Source organism: Acipenser ruthenus, chromosome 8 (assembly GCF_902713425.1).
Source record: "Acipenser ruthenus chromosome 8, fAciRut3.2 maternal haplotype, whole genome shotgun sequence".
NCBI classification, from domain to species: domain Eukaryota; kingdom Metazoa; phylum Chordata; class Actinopteri; order Acipenseriformes; family Acipenseridae; genus Acipenser; species Acipenser ruthenus.
The window spans coordinates 16,730,290-16,750,048 of record NC_081196.1 but is presented as its reverse complement, the minus strand read 5'-3'; the positions used below and the strand labels follow the sequence as shown (position 1 = coordinate 16,750,048).

At 38.1% G+C, this 19,759-nt stretch overlaps 1 protein-coding gene across 1 annotated transcript in view; it reads left to right on the top strand.

Moving 5' to 3' along the window:
- The first annotated feature begins 431 nt into the window (after nt 1-431).
- Nucleotides 432-19,759, top strand: part of LOC117406761 (LHFPL tetraspan subfamily member 6 protein) — a 70,045-nt gene continuing 50,717 nt past the window's right edge. The window contains exons 1-2 of the mRNA XM_034011048.3: nt 432-755; nt 1,538-2,063. Coding sequence (XP_033866939.1) covers nt 1,679-2,063 — 385 coding nt within the window. The 5' untranslated portion in view covers nt 432-755; nt 1,538-1,678. The remainder of the gene's footprint in view (nt 756-1,537; nt 2,064-19,759) is intronic.

The following is a 19,759-nucleotide window of genomic DNA, read 5'->3' as shown; positions in this document are numbered from 1 at the left end:
AAGATTCAAAAGGGATTGTATTATTATTATTATTATTATTATTATTATTATTATTATTATTATTATTATTATTATTATTATTATTATCATCAGTAATAGTTATATTTTCCATATCTATAAAGTCTGATATTAGCTAGTCCAGAAAAAACCCGTAGTTTAATGTACAATGTAAAGTTGCTTTATAAATATATTTTTGTTTAATTCCTGGTTATCTGTATTTTTTACTATAGAAAAACAGGATGGCAGTCCAGGTTGAAGAAGAGATAAATGGTACTGGTACAAGGTATTTCCTGGCTGGCTGCACAGTTAAGGGAATCCCTCTTTGATATATTTTGGAGCGTAGTGGGACTCACTCAGGGGAGGCGGTGCCTGGGTGGAGAATTCAGTGATTGATGGGCCCCCTGTGAGTGTGGGACGGATTCTCATTTCAGCTTTCAGACTCTCGAATATCTCATCTCAAGGAATGTGTTACAACATTTTCTCCAGAGGGTCGTTTTGAGAGGAGGGGTTTCTCGCCCACTGTCTGCCTTTGGATAATTACATTTACAGTTTGATTGTCGTCTGAGGTCTACTACACAGCAATATCTCGCTTGGAAGAGCTAAATTCACTCTTTTTTTTATTTGAATGATGCTGTATTGACAATTTTCCAAGAGTGTGGATTTGGAACATTTTGTATTACTGTAGTGGTCTTTTTTTCCCGGAGAATAGACGATTAACGGGTTATTTTCACCTGTGTATCTAGGAGATTAAACATGTAAGTACAGAAAATACATCCAGTTTCGAGTCTGAGTGATGATTGTGTGAAATGTTTAGCCATAGTTTTATTAATGTATTGGTAAAGTCCTAATACTACTCTGCTGTATACCGGTGACTTACTTGACTCCAGCCACGGAACCACTGGTATCGTACTTAGTGTATACACAGTAAATTTGTTTTTCTCTCGTTAGCAATTGGATACATTTTACAGCTCTACGTGAATTTAGATTCTGCAGTTCTTACCAGACAAATCCTGTCTGAAATTGGAACTGCAGTTGAACCAAATGGATAATTAATTATCATTTAAACCTATATCAATATGATGCCTCTTAACAAAGCCGCTTCTCTAAATAACCATTTAGCCTATTCTTTAAACTTTCTTAATCATTAAAAGTTACGGGCAATGTGGGTGTTGTTGCTTAGGGTCACTATGATGCTGATGATAATGAGTCTAGACGAGATAATGAAACCTATTGGGATCAATCAATTGAAAAGATCAGTCACTTAATAATATTTGAAGAATCATTTTTAGAATGGGATTTTGATAATCAAGAATCGTATTGTCATATTCTAACTCAAGTGGGTGCAGACTATTTTCAACAACTAATCATGTACCATGCAGCTGGCTACAGTCTTTACGATGTTTATTGACAGGATACATCAACTACTTTTTAAAAGCATGTACAGTATTAACAAAACATGCACAGCTTGCCTTGGTTCGCTGACACAAACAGGAAAAGGTAATACTCTGCCTGTAGTAATATTCCATTCATTTTACAGGGATTATCACACATCCAAGAGCTTGGTGTGCGTTTCATGGTAGATACCGGGATACACAAGTTAAAGTTCAACGCAAGGATTCAAAAGGATTACATTAACACCTGCCACTAATACTCTTATACATTTAAAGAAAGCAAGAAGATGGCATCCAGCTTGACGTGCGCGGGGATCATATGGGCACTCCTTTCACTTCTATGTGCAGCGGCATCTTGTGTTGGATTTTTTATGCCCTACTGGCTTTTGGGGTCACAAATGGATAAGCCGGTGTCCTTTGGCACTTTCCGGAGGTGCTCGTACCCAGTAAGGGATGAGACCCGGCAACTGACGATAATGGTGGAGCAGTGTGGCAGGTATGCGTCTTTCCAGGGCATACCGAGCCTGGAGTGGAAGATCTGTACCATAGTTACCGGGGTGGGCTGCGGGCTGCTTCTCCTGGTGGCGCTTACTGCCATCATGGGCTGCTGTGTCACAGAACTCATTTCCAGGACAATTGGCAGAGTAGCGGGTGGAATGCAGTTCGTTGGAGGTAAGAAAAAAACTTTTTCTTTCTTTCTTGTTTTAATTTTTCTTTCTTTCTTTCTTTCTTTCTTTCTTTCTTTCTTTCTTGTTTATTTATTTATTTTTCTTTTTTTCTTTCTATGAAGTGACATTTTATCCCGGCTTTTTAACCGTTTAAAAACTGACAGACTATACACATAACAAATGCTGGTGGTTACGGGTGATGTATTTTAATATACGTGTATATTGTCATGGGTTTGCTATACTGTATATAGTCGTATTATATACTGTATTTGGTCTGGGTGACTAATGGCTTTGTATTAAATGTTTCCTAAGAACTAAAGACGGTGCGTAGCGCTAATGGTTTGAACAATTAATAATTTATGACATGCAAGGTCAATAGATCATTTTTACATGGAGTGCTAAAAACGCTTCTGAGTTACAACACTAAGCATACCATTTTTGTTCGCCTGCCCTTTTATCAGGTCCAAGCTCACATTGTGGTTTACCACACTAACATTAGGCAGTCAATGACTGCATTGCCAAAACACTGATTTCTGTTGTCACAGACTGTTTGTGCATGCTTTAGCGACGCATTATTTAACGGATCACCGTCTTAAAGCTGTATAGCTGCTCTTCGCTGTGCTGTGATGACTGTGCACCATGTACAAAATAACTGCTTCCACAGTGCCAGTAGCCAGTTTTGTTTTGGGGAATGTTCACTGTTTTGCTACCATGCATGCTTTAGCCCCAAGAGGGCGCACGTGCTGGCAGTAGCGTAAACAGTTGCTTGCAGTACGGACTGGATTGGGTATTAGGGTGTAATCCCATACATGTACATGTAAATAAATAAATAAACAAAAACAACCCGTTATGTAGTTTGTTACGTGGTTCCAGGCATTTTATAAATTAGGGACCAACATGAATTATACTACGAAAAACAAACCCTTTACAAACATGTATTTTGTTCAGAGAAAACCTAGAATTTGCACATCGGCCAATAGTGATTCCCAAAACCACAGGTTCCCAACAGACTGTGAACTTCTGGAATAGTTTATGGACTGACAAAAAAAAAAAAAATCCAACCATGTTATTTAGGTAAATTCAGCATGGTGGTCTTACCAAAGAGTAAAGAGCTATATGCTGGTGATGTAGTTAGGAGTAATCGGCTGACAGGTCAGTGCTCCTCACTGCCATGTAGTTTTGACTGTCTAAAGCAGTGGTCTCCAATCCTGGTCCTAGAGAGCCCCTATCCTGCAGGTTTTATAGGTGTCTTTACATCATCAGTGGCTAAAGATCTAGAACACCTGTTAATCTTGACTAATTAAGCCAATAATTGGTGTAGTTAAGTAACTGGGAGCTTGGTTGAAATAAAAACCAGCAGAACCAGTAGCTCTCCAGGACCGGAGTTGGAGACCACTGGTCTAAATGCTGGGACACACATGAGAGGTGCGACACCGCAAGCGGGGAGTGGAGAGGGGCTATACTGCAGAATTGGTGGACACACATAAAACAGCGGATGCATGTCCCTACATCTTTTCCCATCATCTCAACGCTACCTTCATTCATGAATAGTGAGCTTATTTAAAGGTTACAAAATTGAAATGTACATGTTGCTTCACGCTGTGTTTGAGATTTCTTAGTTTCATTTTAAATAAACAGCAATGAAAGAGGTGTTCATTTAGTAGGGCAACCCTTCATTATGCTTCATTTTACCCCCTTAACTTTATGTTCTTACAGAATTAAATATCAATATTACCCCTAACAGGCACCAAATAAAACCAGGCCAAAATGTTTTGAATGTAGTTTGAGATTAACATGTCTTGTTACTTATGTGTGCGATGAAGTAGTATAAAGTAATCACACAGATCTTGTTGATGGATATGCTGACGTATCCATCCAGATATGATGTAGCATGTAATCCCAAACCACCCATCTGATTGGTTAGAGTTAGAGTTGCAGCTGCAGGAAAATGTCTCAGCTGCAAAATATTGATATTTTGCCATTCTAAAATTCTGCTGCTGCGAAACCTTTTCGCTACGGTATTTTTTGTCAATGTGAGTTCAGGCTCATTGAAATAAATGGGGAGCGATATGCACAGTAAAATGCTGCTTTTTCCATGTGGTGCCGTGCCGCTCATGTGTGTCCCAGGCTTAATGCCTCGTTTCCACTGACGGCCACGGCCGTAAAAGGGGTGTTCCCACTGCTGGCCACAACAGCCCTGGCCGGCCGCGGACGGTTTTACTGGTCTGCTTTGCTTTATCGTACCCGATGTGGCCAGACTGCTAACAGAGGAACTACGTTATCACGTAGCAGGGAGCCGTGTGCTTGTTTAGGAAGCCGACGGGAACAGAAAAACATTGAACCCTTTACAATGGCTCCCGTCAGAGCGATCAGATTCGCTTTCAATACGTCTTCTTTTTGGTTCAGAAAATTGGGTCTTGAGAACGCTAACTGCAATCGCGTAAAGCACGAAAATAAAAATAGCGACAAAACTGTTTTCAATTACAGCATCCATGGATCGGGCTTTTTTTTCTGAACTTCTACTACTACGGGTTTCTTTAAAACGCAGCACAATACTTTCCCACAATCTCCCAGTGACCTGATGATGCAGGACAAGAACTTCCGAATTTGGCCATGTTGGGCTGGGCCAGTCAGGGCCGGCCAACACCAGTCCCGACCCGCAGTGGAAACAAGGCATAAGTTCCAGTCTCTGTCACTGGAGCATGAGAGCAAACAGCCAGCCTTCAGGAACCCACCACGCTTTGTTTAAATGATCATGTCTTCTTCCATTGTCCTTAGATAGACATGTAGTTATGGCATAAGAGCACTTATTACCACCATGACTTAAAAAAAAAAATGTCCACACACATATTTTTATGAAAGTTTTTTTAACATGACCATTTGTATACAATAACAACAAAATGATTGCATTAAATTCTGTTTTTTCGGTGTCTGCATCTGGGATTACTGTAATTGCAACCAAAGCACCCCCTTTAGCTGTATTCTTTGTAAGGGGGTACGGTATCCCTTGGCTCGCTACAATATAATAATTATTAAACCCTGCTGAAAATTTTTCTGAACCACTCTTAAACATGCAGGATGAGCCTATTGTACTTTATCTGTCAGGCAAATGGCACTCCATGCAAACAGATCTAATGTACAGTAGAGGAGTAGAGCTGAGTATTTTGGAAGTCTGGATACCCAAGTAATACCAGTTTAACTGGGGGCAAATTGACGACTTTCTGTCTGGTTTTATCCACAGTAGAACTATCTACAATAGTTGCTTTTAACTCAATTTCTCCTGGCTGTCAAGAGTCAGTAGAGTACACCCTTATATTTCATAACTTTGCTAGTAGCACTGGCATTACTTAAAACAGTATACATTTAAAGTTGCCCCAAGGTTTAGTTTTTCTGATATGAAAATCGATTAATATAATTGTAATGCTGTTTATATTTTGGTGCGGCTGTCTGTCAGGATTATGAAATAGAGCCATGTGTCATCACAGTTTAACAGAGGATGTATATAGAATCTGGGGTAAAATGTCTCATTTGCAAATAGCAGTCCTCTTCTGCTTCTGCTTCAGTTGTGCTGCTGATTGGGACTGAAGCACGAGGGGGTCAAGCGAGCCAAAGTCACAGTGAGTCAGTTCTGTCTGAAATTCTGATATAATGAATTGCTCAGTATAACACCAGCAATAGAATGTCAGACAGGAAGTGCTGAAGTCTGTGTCAATAGCATGGTAAGTCATGCAGGGAACCAGAAAGTCTGTTATTTTGTTAATGTATTGTAAGTATAATCCTCTCCAAAATGTACTTATGGTTTCCTGTTTGTTCTGTGCTGTGAAAAAAAATGAAGCTGGCACAAATGTGTGAATGCATGACCACCTTTTATTTTGCATGTCCCTGAGCTAAGCCCAGAGGGCAGGGAGGCCAGGGAAACTTTCCCAGGGCATATGCTTCTCAAGGGGGGCCAGGAGACTCCCTTATAAAAGTGCAGTACCATACTTCTTCTCATTGTTTTAGACAGGACAAATATTAGGATATCTAGTCAATAATCAGGCAACCAAATATGTGTTACACTTACAATTTTAGGTAAAAAACAGCCATCCATTTGTGATGAAACTACAGGCATTCATTAGCAGTTCATGTAGGCATCAGAATCTAGGTCATGGTGATCTACTAATGTATGAGTTCTCGTCTTCTGAACATTCACTCTAGAGCACTGGCAGCCCAGGTTTGGGTTCTGTATGAATGGGAAAATGTATTACAAAACTCTAAACGTTGTAAAAATTCACAATACAGAACAGCACTATAACAGAGGGATATCCACCACAATTCATTATTTATTCATTTTACTCCACAAGTACAATATGTACACAAAATGATAAATATTGCATTAATCAATCAATCAATCAATTTATTTTTATATAGCGCCTTTCATGGCAAGCCATCCCAAAGCGCTTTACAAAATAAGCAAAAATTAAACAATAATATCAAACATTAATTACAAGAATTAAAAAATGCTAACAATTAAAATTCAATTCAATTAAAATTAGTAACAAGGGTGCCGCTCTGGCATTTCACAGTAATTCATTATTTCTGAGATACCTGTTATTAATTAAATATCTTTACTTCTTACTTATTATTATTATTATTATTTATTATTAGTTTATTTAGCAGACGCCTTTATCCAAGGCGACTTACAGAGACTAGGGTGTGTGAACTATGCATCATCTGCAGAGTCACTTACAACTACGTCTCACCCAAAAGACGGAGCACAAGGAGGTTAAGTGACTTGCTCAGGATCACACAATGAGTCAGTGGCTGAGGTGGGATTTAACCACTGGACCACACAGCCTCCTTACATTACATAACCCCTACGAATGACAATGCAGCTTCCCCCAAGTCTGCACGAACAGTATATGCTGATAGGATGTCAGATGTCCGATGGAATGTGTTTACACAGCGAGTGAGCTCGCTGCGGGTTTGTCGTTGGCTGGGTCAGAGTGAAGTTGGTTGGTTTCAGCTGCTGTGTTTATTGAGCCAGAACAAAATCCAAATCCAAACCAGAGATTGCAAGAAGCAGGGATTGGAAGGCGGAGGATCATCAGGGATTTTTTTTACTGCCCAAACAGGAAGTCTGGAGGAGGAATAGAACTTATTTTTGTTTTTATACAGTAATTCCGTGCAGAAAAAAATGTTTTGCTCTTTACTTAGTAAAGCAGGCCTGTTGTTGTATCACTCCCTCCCACCCTTGGCTGGTGTTGCCAATGCAGGCCTTCTGTTTAAAATGAAGACTGGCTGCTCAGTCCAGGAAAACTGTTCTGTTTTATTCGGTTTCACAGCAGTTAGTGGCATATTTTGTTTGCATTTGACTGGGCTTGCTTCACTTCCAGACAATGCTAATGTGTGTAAAACAGCTGTCTATTTAAAAAAGAAACTGTTTATGTAAAGGGATAGTAAGAAAACATATTTTCCAGTAGTTTATCTAGAACTGAAGTGCTAGACCAGGTACAAATGTCTCTGTGATAGTTATTTAGGACATAAAATGACATTTGTATCAGTTACTCTGTGTTTGAAATGTGGGGTTGGCCTTTATGCAGGGGGATATAAGGTAGCAGTGAGGTAGCAAGAAATGGGTGAGAATTATAACAATCAGTGAAACGTGCATTATCCATTTTTGCTCTTCTGTAAATATGTGCTTAAAACAAACCTTTATAGTCACCAGACAGAAGACAAACAAGCATTGTGGCAAATGCACATCCCCATTAATCTGTTTTGTCTACCTTAGATTTAAACAGTAATTGGCACATTGTATGTGTTTTGTTATTTTAAATATATTTTAGAATGTTTCTTTAAAGAGGAAATTAAATCCAAACCATCTTTAATTCCTACTTGACTGGGTGGCCTGTTTGACACAAATACTCATTATATATATATATATATATATATATATATATATATATATATATATATATACATACACTCAGGGAACCCTCTTGTTGTGTTTAATATAATAAAAACCCATTCAATAACAACATAACAATGCAATACAAAATGCATTTAAAGTAACACAATTATTTTGAGTTGAAACTAATAACTAGTTATTGCATTTCATTTTATTTCATTATCACTGGAATTAGTTCATCAGCACTGGGCATGCTTGCTCTTGTGTTATTAGGTCTCTCCGGACTATTACATTGCTCTCCAGGGTATTTTGTACATGCTATTTGAGATGCCAAGGCAATGTGATGTAGCCTATAAATCAACAGATTTCATTGCAAGTCAAGATATGAGATGAGGCAGTTTATTGTTTTATAATACAAAACGTATATCTGTCAGCAGTGTAACATTGTACCTCAAATACTTTATTAGTGTTACGTCAAATAAATATATCCATTACATTTTGTTTTATTAGATACTTTGTTTTTCACACTTTCTACAATAATGTATCTGGAGAACACAATGTGAATGACATTCTTTAAATGTGATTAAACTTTGTATGGACATTCTTTAAATGTGATTAAACTAAGTTTTAAGTTATTGAAAGTTTGGGAATCTGGAGGTATATGGAGGTGCCATATGTATGTACTGTAAATCACACTAAAATGTTAAATGTTTATATATCTAGTGAACCACTAATCAAATTGTGACAAAAAGAGTATCAGAAGTTCTTTTTTGGATGAAAAGGTGTTTGAAAACAAAGGTTTAAATGATTAAAAAATAATTTATTTCAGGACGTTTCGGACAAAAGCCCTTTTCAGCTTTGTAGTTTTTGTCCTAAACAATTTTTTATTTTTGTACACTGCAGTTGTACCTGTTTTCAAACCTGTGTGTGTTTAAGCAATGGGTATTATGACTGTCCTTCATAAAGCATAGACTAGCATTGTATTCACAAGTTGATGAATAAACAATGTCTGTCACTGCTTATAATTAAATAATGATTGACTACCTTAGTTTATTCCCAACAGTATAACACCAAATTACTTTTAGCTGTGCAAAACCAAGGGGCATTGAGTTGCACATCTAATGCAGTGCTGCTCCTGTAATCGATGGTGCTTGTTCTGTCTTATGTTGGTAGATTTTCCCAACTGGAGCACAATGAGTAACAAAGTGTTACATTCACACATCAAGAGTATTCAATACCAGCCTGTCACTTTGTTTAAATGTAACTGATAGGCATTACAAGGCATTGCAAACACAGAGGAACAGCAGGAAGGCTATAAAAACAGTAGCAACCAGTAGCTTTGAGATCACAGATTATATGCAATGATTTATGATTCGTTTTTTATGTGTTAAATGCAGTTTACCAATGGTTCACTCAGAAATACTAATATTAGTGATTTATCAGAAATAATCATAAGAAAGATTTCAGTCACAAAAGGCTTGCAACTGGCTCGTCCCTTAATATACAGTGGCTGCATTGACCAACATGCACATCAAGGCAGTATCCCGGGTGTTCCCGGACTGGCAACATTTGCAGAAAAACACCATCGGAAAGCACTAATTCAGCCTGCATATTTGTGCAACCTATTGTGACAAGTAACAAACATGCTACATTTGCTTAAATTTCAATGCATTGTGGGATTCAGCTGCAGGTTGGTCCAATCAGTGTAGATGTTTCATGAAATAAAAAATTGGCAAAATTAAAATATAGATTTGTTAATTCTGTTCAAATGTACATTGCTTCAAATTCTCTCATTGAACAAATCCCTCGTTCCCCTAATCATTTTTCCTAACTTAAATTATTTTTATTGAAAACTTGTTTAACATGGATGGATTTTAAGCAGGCACCAACATAGTATTCTACAGACTTTGATGCCACATGTGGCACACATTTGTTTGTACAGGAATTCGCTTCAGAGCGTGCTATTCCTGACCTTCCCAGGATTAGTTAAGCTTGCTTCAGTTCAAGGAGGTTTGCAATTTCTAAGAAGATGGTTTCCCTGGTTTGCACCTTTCTTCACTATGGTGGCTATTCAAGTAATGGCTTTTAAAGGGCTGCTCTGAAGCTATTAGGCTGTCGTTTTGTAATTACCCTCCTAGAGTACAAACTCCTAGTTACATCTCAAAGTACAATTATTCCTTTAGTGCTGGCCCCCGACAGAAAATAGTTACTGTACAGTGTTTGGAAATAAGCCCATTTCAGTTGACCTGCTCCAAAGGGGCAAATGGTCCCATTCTAAATAAGCCTGGCAGATAGGGGCAGCTCCTGGAAGCAGACTTCATGTCTCCAAAATGAAATGGAACAATTTAATAAAAGTGAACCAGGGCTCTCGGTTTGCATTGAGAGCCTGCCTGCCTGTCTGTCTGGGGAATCATGTAACCATAAGGAATGCAGGCTGGTGCACTGTACTCGCCCATTTCGACACAGGCATTTTAAGATGTAGTGCTCCTTGTCAGGCAACAATATGTTATTTTAACCAAGGGTGTCCCTATACAGCCCATTACACTTTTAGAAGCAGCTGAATTGTTATTACTGTTATTATTTTGTACGACTCTTGTAGATTAGTCACTGGTTCAACAGTCTAATTCACTAGCCTCTAGTGTCTTTCATCCTTGGAAAAGGCATGGGTTTGAATCCCAACTGAAATCACAAGCTAAATGAGTTTGGGGGTCTCAGTTTAGCTCTCTGCAGTGGTCGTTATTCAATGCCACAAAACCACTGCACAGTTTGGCACAATTGCTAGTCTCTGCTTGAGAGAGGCCCAGGACTGAATGGCGTAAAGCAGCCAGGTCACCATGTGTTGTGCTTGGAAAGCACACAAGTAGAGACATATTAGATTTCTAGCTGTGTTACATTGGCTCTTTATTTTTCACTCACACATACTGCATTATTCTGTTAACCTTAAAAAACCCAGAAGGTCCTTGAAAATCAATCTTGCACATTTTTCATTCTAATTCTAATTACAGTAATCCGTTGTGTATCTGTCCGTCACATATCCGCTTTAACCGTTTATCCGCCATGATCAAGCTCTTCAGCACAGTGTGTGTGTGTGTGTGTATGTGTAAGAGTGAGGATGAGTAAGTGAGAGAGAACCAGAACCAGGGTTGAATACCGAAGAGTGAGTAAGCAAGTCGAAACCACCAACAGCCGGGCGAGTAGACCAGAGTTCGTTTATTATTGAACTGAGAAGATTAGTGCAGAGATTGTAGATCAGAGCAATGTTTTTGTACACTGTGTTGTATGTACTCCGTGTGCTACCATTGCTGGTAGTGTCACGTGAGCTGTTCAGTGTGTTGATATTCAAATAAATCTTGTTCGCCTGCGGGGCGTATCAAGTTCAACCTCCGTCTCAATCTCCAGAACCTTCATTAAGTGCATGCACCCACATGGCAGATGGCTACCCTGTCACAAGTCTTAATACGATTTCTAAACAAGGGATTTAGGGGAGCGCCCTAATAAAAGTTGAATCTCAAAACAATAATTGTGTGAATATAGGCCTAGTAATTGTTACAGCTGTGTATAATGGGATTTAAAACAGGATTCATTTATCCGACTTATTACATATCCACACTTAGTCTGGTCCCACCGCAGTCGGATACAAGATGGACTACGGTATTATAAAGGCAAAGAAGGCATAGTATTTAGAAAATAGTTTGCCTAGAAATGTTTACCTATTTTGACATTTTTACTTTTGAAGCTATCATCAACCATTGACATTACAATTCGTGTATTGGCTGAACCTACTTGTTTTTTGATTAAACAAAATATTGTTATAAAATATATTTAAAAATATTCAAAAAAGAGGGTCAATCATAATGTAACATGCTCAGTGAATTTACATATGAGGTTTTGAGACACAGAAGGCCATAGCTTAACCCATTCTCAATGAGTCTCTGCCCCTGCTCTGGCAGCTATTTTGTGTAGCCAATGTCTTGTGCCATTGATCACAGGAGAGTTAGTGCCTTGGCCCTCTTCCTGACACTTGTTTTTCTACTATCCATTGTAAAAAGATGCATGCCAGTGACCGAACCAATGAGAGCTGGACTGGCTGCTGTAAAACGAGAGAACAAAGGCTTGCTGTTTACCGTGGAGAGCAGAACGAGTGGAATTACACTAACTCTCCAGTGTACTTTGGCAAGGCAGTCTCCCATTTTATTCACATTTTTGTTTCAGGATTCCAAATATTTAATCAGCTGTTTGATATACTGTTGTTTTTCTCAAGGGATCGTCACTTCTATTGTTGCAGTCGGCTTCAAATCTTTTTGGTGTGAGTGTCGCTCCCAGGTCATCCTTTCACCACGTATTACATTTGTCTCCTGGACTAAGAAGTTCCTTTAAGTGCACGTGCAGCACTAGAATCCAGTGATACATACATTATCAAATGGACTAGGCCATTGAGGTTGTTTGAATCATTTGGCTGCTCTTCAGAGGTGCCTCTTCAAGGTCTTGGTAAAATACAAAATCAGTCATGTATAACTGTATTTATAACACTGATTGCATCTTTAAATTGTAACTTCAAGATGCCATGTGTACTTGTGGCGGAGTGTCCCGCCCCTATTTATTATTATTTGTATTTTTGTTTGCGGCGCGGGTAAAAGCGCCGCGTCTTTTATTGTTATATTTAAAAACCTCGTGAGGATGCATGGCTGATCAGCTACTGATTATTTAACTAGCTGACAGTCATGCATCCTTACCAAACGCGTGCAGACTCTGGCCGGGGGATAATAAGATAATTACCAACTAGTTAAATCCCTCGGCCAGAGTATATAAACCAGCAGCACTATGCACTCGGGGTGTGGAGTGTTCGAGAGTGGAGAACGGGAGAGAGAGAGGAAGAAAACAATTGCTAAAACGTGCTGGAGTATCCAGCACGAAACTTACTTGTTTGTTTATTCGTTCGGCCCTCGTGCCCTTTTGTTTGGTGTTTTGTTAAATCTTTTGTTTTTGTTTTGTTTATTAAATACGCTGAGTGCACCAGCACTCAGCTTCAACCGCCCATCCACTGTTTTGGTTTGAGTTACTTCCTGGTCCGTGACGTCATCCACATCACCACTGCGAGCCAGACTGCCACAGTACTGTATAAGTTACTCTATATATATGTTTACATTTAGTAGTTTAGGAGAACCCTGAATTGAATTCATAAGTTGCATTACAAGCTTGGTCACCAACCCGCTTGTCTAAGGGGCTGTTGCCTGGCAATTGGATGAAGCAATTGAGAGCCTCTCATTTTGTGTTGGAAAATGTGTTGAACCAAGTGCTAGTAAAACGGGTAGAGATGGGGAAGACTGTAGCTGTTTGTGAATACGCATGAATGCAATGAAATATAAAATAGTTGAGAGGGGTATGTGTTTATAGTGGGCCCACATCACACATAATCATATTATTATCATTGCAGTTGAAGTCTTAGATCATTTCTGTATTTGACAGTTCACATTGAAATAGTTCTATGAAATGTTTGTTACTGACATATTTGTGAAGTACTTAGAAATAACTTTTATGTTTTGACTATGCTTCCTGTGGTTTATTGCTATATAAACGCTTCATTATCTAAAGTTTGCAGTAACTAATATAAAAAAAATACACACTGGTGGCCATTTCACTACTTGACATCAAGGCTGGTGAAAGATCACATTGTGTCACACCTCTGCAGCTGACCTTGCAGTGACCTGTAAATGTTTGACTTCCAGTTTTTTTCATTCATTGTGAATTAGATCGAAGGGGAAGGTCTTTATTATGCCAGGAAAATAAAAGCCTTAGCACATTAAAACCTCTGAACAATGACCTCCTCTTTATTGACATCTTTATTTGCTGTGCGCATTTCTATGTGTTAGGTAGAGATAATTTCACACTGTACACACTTTCATCGTTGATTACTCTGTGATTAATTTAGAAATGTAAACTTTAAAAACAAGTGTGATACAGGGCTGGTAAAATGTATCACCGAGTGCAAGGACAAGCTTTTCCCAAACTTGACTGCCATTAATGTTTCTCAACAGTTCTCCATAGGGACCTATCCTTCACTTCACTTCACTGTGATTCAGGCTCTTTTTCATCAGCCTGGGCCATGATGCCGCAAAGGGATAAGACATGAGATGATCATGGCTGATGAGCAGAACTCTGTTTAATTATCAGGGGAAGGGGCAGCTCTTTTAAGAAGTGATTTAACTCTGTTATTTGTATTACTAAGTCTATATTACTTAGTCTAGTTTTTAAGGAAATTATTCCTTATTTTAATAAAAAAAGTGATCATTATTTTTATCAGCCTCTGCTTCCAAAATCTTACTTCTTATAAACATTAGCAACAATGTCACTGTTCAGATGAAGATGTTCTTGTTTTATTATTATTATTATTATTATTATTATTATTATTATTATTATTATTATTATTATTATTATTAGTTTATTAACTTTATTTGGAATATTTTAAATACAACACTATACACCACTGGTGTTAAGAGCCTCACTTTCATGATCTGGTCCTGAACATGGATGAGAGGCTGACCGACACCACTAGAAGGGATGAGGTAGCATGTACCATTACGCCACAGTATTCCTAATTAAACTAAAAACTAAAAACAAACAAAGAGGGGCCTAATTCAATTACCTGGAAATAAATTGTATTGCATGCGAATCGATGCACTGACTAAATCATTACACTTTTCAATAATAAGTAATGGAAGTTCATATGCTGCAGAATTAGTATTAAAATAATTCCAAAACCATATACCACTTATTCTAAGGGGGTATCTGCAAACAGAGTGACTTCAATAAAAACAATCATATCAGATATATAAAAAAGAGCACAACACTGTCGTTGCTTTGATGTCTGCAGTAAAGGAAGAGTTTTTATAACATAGAACACAGCAATGACTGTAACAGCAGTGCCTCTCTTCATCTCTCATCTCTCTATTGATGGTAATTTGTGAATTACTACTTGCTCGCCCCCCTCCCCCTCCAGGTGGATATTAGGCAAATATCAGAGCTTTGTAAAAAATAACTGACGGAAGAATAATGTCTATTGTCAGTACATGTTAATTTGCAGCTGATGAATACAGCTGGGTTCAAAAAGAGAACAAAGGCCTAACCAATGGCCGGGTCGATTCTTGTACTTAGCAGGGTTTATCTGACCTACCCTGTCAGAAAACAACATGTTCATTCTTTCTAGTGTTCAGTCTTTCTAGTGTTCATAATTTTATTGAATAATTTATGGAACACATATAGTAAACTGCAGTCGTGTAGCTTGGGTTATTTTTACTGGAGTGGGTCCTAAACCCCATAATAATTACAGATTATTTACATTTGACTAAACCTTACAATCAGAACACCCCTGGTATTGTGTACTTGCTATCAGGAAAGACTTCTTCTGGGTGGAGACTGGTTGCTAGCTCAGTCTGCGTTTGTGTTTCTGTTGACCGACTGGACAAAATGTGGGGCATACACTTCAGAATTAACCTAAAGAAATGTTATTACAGCCATTAGCAGACCATGTCAGGAACTGAGGTATTATCAGTGTTTATTGTTTCATTCTATTGTTACCATTTGTATGTCAGAAACTGACAAATGTTCATACCCACATTTTTATATACCAATTACCACTACCAAGTCGATGCAGAATTTAAAGATGAAAAAATAAGTGTGTATTTTATTTTTAAAAAAAAGTTTTGATGGGTCATCATGATGATATGGTGTCACTTAAAAATGTTCCTGTGTTGTGTGTGAGTATTCCAGCTGTTACTGGGACAGCTGAGGGCATTACTCTATACAGAACAAAATGTTTTTTTAATCTGTATGTCCTTGATGGTGTCAGCCAAAGAGACCCACTATTTATAGTAAAATTAATAAAAGGATGATTATATTGAAAGGTGTCTGTGTTTCCTACTGGGGGTCTGTATATAATTGATGCCAACAGGCATGTAGTATTGAGCGCTCATCCCAACTAAGTTACATGGGCTGATAATGTGGCTTTAATCATTCATGAGAAGGCCTTCATCTATTATTCAGAAATTCAAAGTACCTCAGGAACTGGATTCAGATAGAAAACAGATCAGGGTTTCTCTCTGTTTCTCTTCTACAATATCTTATTTTGATTCTCCAGGGTAGATCATTGTTAATCCCACATGTCAGCACTTGATTGGGTCCTTTCGTGACTTATGGTGATGTTTGCGTTTGCTTTTATTTAGCTTTTTTGCTGAATTATTATTTTGGAATGTTTCCAGGTTATTTTTTTCATTGATTATATAGATTATATGATATTACAGTCATAAATGGATAATTGTCTTTTGTGACCTGATAATGTATTTTAAACTATTCTGAAACAGGTACAAGATGGTATATACAGTAACTGAGGTTCACAGCTGAGAGAAGTCTGTGTGGTGGTTGCCCGATATTGGATACCATGCTTTCCAATGCGCACATTGGTCAAGTGACAATATGTAGTTATCTACTGTTAGGTCTGGGCGTCTTAATTTATTGACAACCATTACAGACAGGAAACAGCAACAAAATGAATCCCCTGAGAAAAAAAAAGAACAAGATAGGTTTGGGTTGGAATGTAACAGAAACCAGAATCTCTCAAACATGCTAGTTTATTCCTAATTACACACACCTGTCACCTTACAGCAACTAAATCAGGCAGGTACATAAGCTTAACTGGCTTTGTAAACTTACAACTTGCTAGCATTGTGTTCAAACTAAAAGCCACTGTTACCTCTTGTAAGCAAAACAACAACAACTAATTAATTGCTATTTAGCACAATAGAACACAGGGGGTGTCCATTCCAAAAGAAAAGGTTCCTGTGTTTGTAGGGCAAGTACTAAAGGTAAAAAAAATGTGAGCTAATACAAGTCTGAAACCTAATCCTCTGTTTCACACAGTCTTGGATTCAAGGCCGGGACTCACGAGGCCAAGGCTGAAGTCGTGGCCAGGAGCACAAAGCCAAGCCAAGGCTAAGGCTGGAGCCTTTTTAGGTCGAGGCCAGTCTAGGCCGGGAGCCTTTAAAGTCAAGCCCAGTCAAGGTCAATGACAAGCATTTCAAAAGACAAGTCTACAGTCAAACATGCAGTTTTATTAATTGGGATAAGTTGGGGTAAATGTAGACAGTTTTCATCAAACTCTTACAATTGTAAACTGTAAATTGTAAAAGAGCTGTTTTCCAAAAAGGACAGTCCATTTCTTGTCAAAACTAAGATAAGGCTTGCATCTTGTACAGAATATACTCTATTAGAATGGTACTCAATAGTTAAAACCATTTCAGTTTATGTGTTACTGGCAACAAAAACAGTTTTTCAATTATATCCTGGAAAAGAGTCAGAAAAACACAGTAACTGTAAACACTTTACTCCATCAGTAAAAGTTTAACTATACTGATGCAGATTCCTAGCAGTACTTTTTCAAAGATAGTTTATCTGCAACTTTATAAAGTCCTACAATCTAATGTAAAACTAATAAAACTTATAAGCAATAAGTTAGTATGATGGGTGTCACTGTATGAACAATAGTAACTCAATTACTTAAAACTGGGATACTACACAAGTAGCGATTCACTTTTTTATGCTGCACAGGTCATTTTGCAAAACATATTTTCATGGAAGACATTGATAAAACCTTCCAAAGGTTAATGTGGACACGTGTTTTCTTTTTTTTTCACATTTAGCTGTTGACTACTTATTGAAGCCATATACATTTTATATAAAGGGAGATTAAACAAAATACTTACTTATTTAATCCAGACGTAGTCCCTTTGGTCTCAGCTATCTTCTCCTTGCATTTTACACATGTTGCACTCCATCTGTTTACTTCACCTGAGATTATTTTGAATACGCAAATTTAACAGTTTTGGTTTCAGTGGACATTATCAAAAAATAAATAATAAAAATAACTGTGACACTTTATACCACAGGCGTCCTCGAGTTCAGTGTGGCATCTAGTGGGAATACAAATATTTTTACATGAATGTAGTACTGTATATTTTTTTCTGCCACAAATTAAAGGTTTAAGTTCATTGGTTGTGCTCAGTGTCAATCACCATTTTTTTCTATATACCGTGCGCTGATTAGCTACAGTGAGCAAAGCTTGTGTGTGTTGCAGTAAACTACCAAACACTTTGAAACAAAACTGATAAATTAAATGTAATTAACCTCCTCACACATTAATTTAACTTTTTTCAAGTTAAATTAGCAATCAGTTATCATTATGAGAAATTACACATGACCAGTTTGAAACACCCAAGTCCTCGCAGTCCTCGGACCAAGGACACCCGAGGCCACAGCCCCGAGGCCAAGGTCAAGGACGAGACCTGAAAAAATGTCCTCGAGCTGGCCTTGAGGCCAAGGACAGATCTCGAGCACCCAAGGCTGGTTCCACATCAAAACAGTTTATGTGTTAAATCCCTTAGTTTAGATTCTAGGAAATTCCTGTGGACTAAACTGCAGTTACAGCATGGAAAATGAACCCATGTTCACTTTGTCTATCAATATTTACTGATCTTTTGCTCCACCACACTTTGCAATGTTACTAATGGGAGGGGGCAAAAAACACTCATTATCATATAATAGACGTATCCCCCCAACTCAACACCACACAACCATCATGACAGTAAAAATAGACAAAATGAAGCATTCTTACCTTTGTGTAAGTTAGTGATCAGCAGATGTGTCAGCCACACGAAGAGCACAGCATGTGGTTTTCACTAACTCTTCTGTGCAGAATAAATGATTTGTTTTCTATGGGTAAATATCGGGACTTTCTTCCTATGCATTGGGACGTGGGACATTTACTAAGAAATTGAGACTGTCCCGACCGTATAGGGACTGTTGGCATGTATGCATTTGTGTTTGTCTTTATTTGTGACTTGTTTGGTTACAACCAAAGCCTACAGCAACCCAATGGAATGTGGCACATTCCTTAGTACTTTCAGTGTGATATTATCTGGAGACTGTAATGTCTGACTTTGCTCCATCGCTTGCATACTTTGTATGCGGTGCTTCTAAAGGGACAGGGTGTATAAACAATAAGTTGGCAGGCTCTTGACATCTGTTCAGATTGGATTGACCTATTATGAAACAACATATCATATAAGTTACATGTTTGCTGTTAAGTATAACATTTTATAGAGCATTGTAAAGAAGGTAAGTGAGACACACACACACACATATGGACAGTGAACAGAGACACAAACATATACAGATAGGGCTGGTTTCCAGACAGGTATTTAATATATTAAATGCACAGTCTCGGCTCCCTTATGTATAGGGTGGTAAGTCTGTAAATTCAAAAATTCCACATCGTCACGGGCAACAAACCCTGTGTGAAATTCAACACCAACCTGGTCATGCTGGTTGAAAAAGAAACTGTCAGTAAATTCACTGTTTTCAACAGGTACAGTGCTGGTGTGTTTCCACTGACCTCCCAATATGGGAAGGTCCAATTTTCTTAGCTAAGCAGTGGGTGGTAACAACATATCCTGGAATCGATTGTCACTTCCTGGATTCCCGATATATTAAACAGTTTGTAGAACTGTGTGAGGAAGCTAACTAATGGGTTGTCCACATCTTAAACGTATTGAGCCAGTGACATCTTTTCTATTGTCTTGTCCTGTAAAATATATTATGTGTATGACACATTTAATTAATTTGATTTTAAAAAATATGGGAATGGGAAAGAAACTGTGAACCTGCTCTGCCAATGTGAAGAAACTAATTTAGTGAGTGTCTGGAAAATTGGGCTTTAGACAGAGACAGGGAGATACAAGCTTTAAAAATAACTTCTTCAAGCC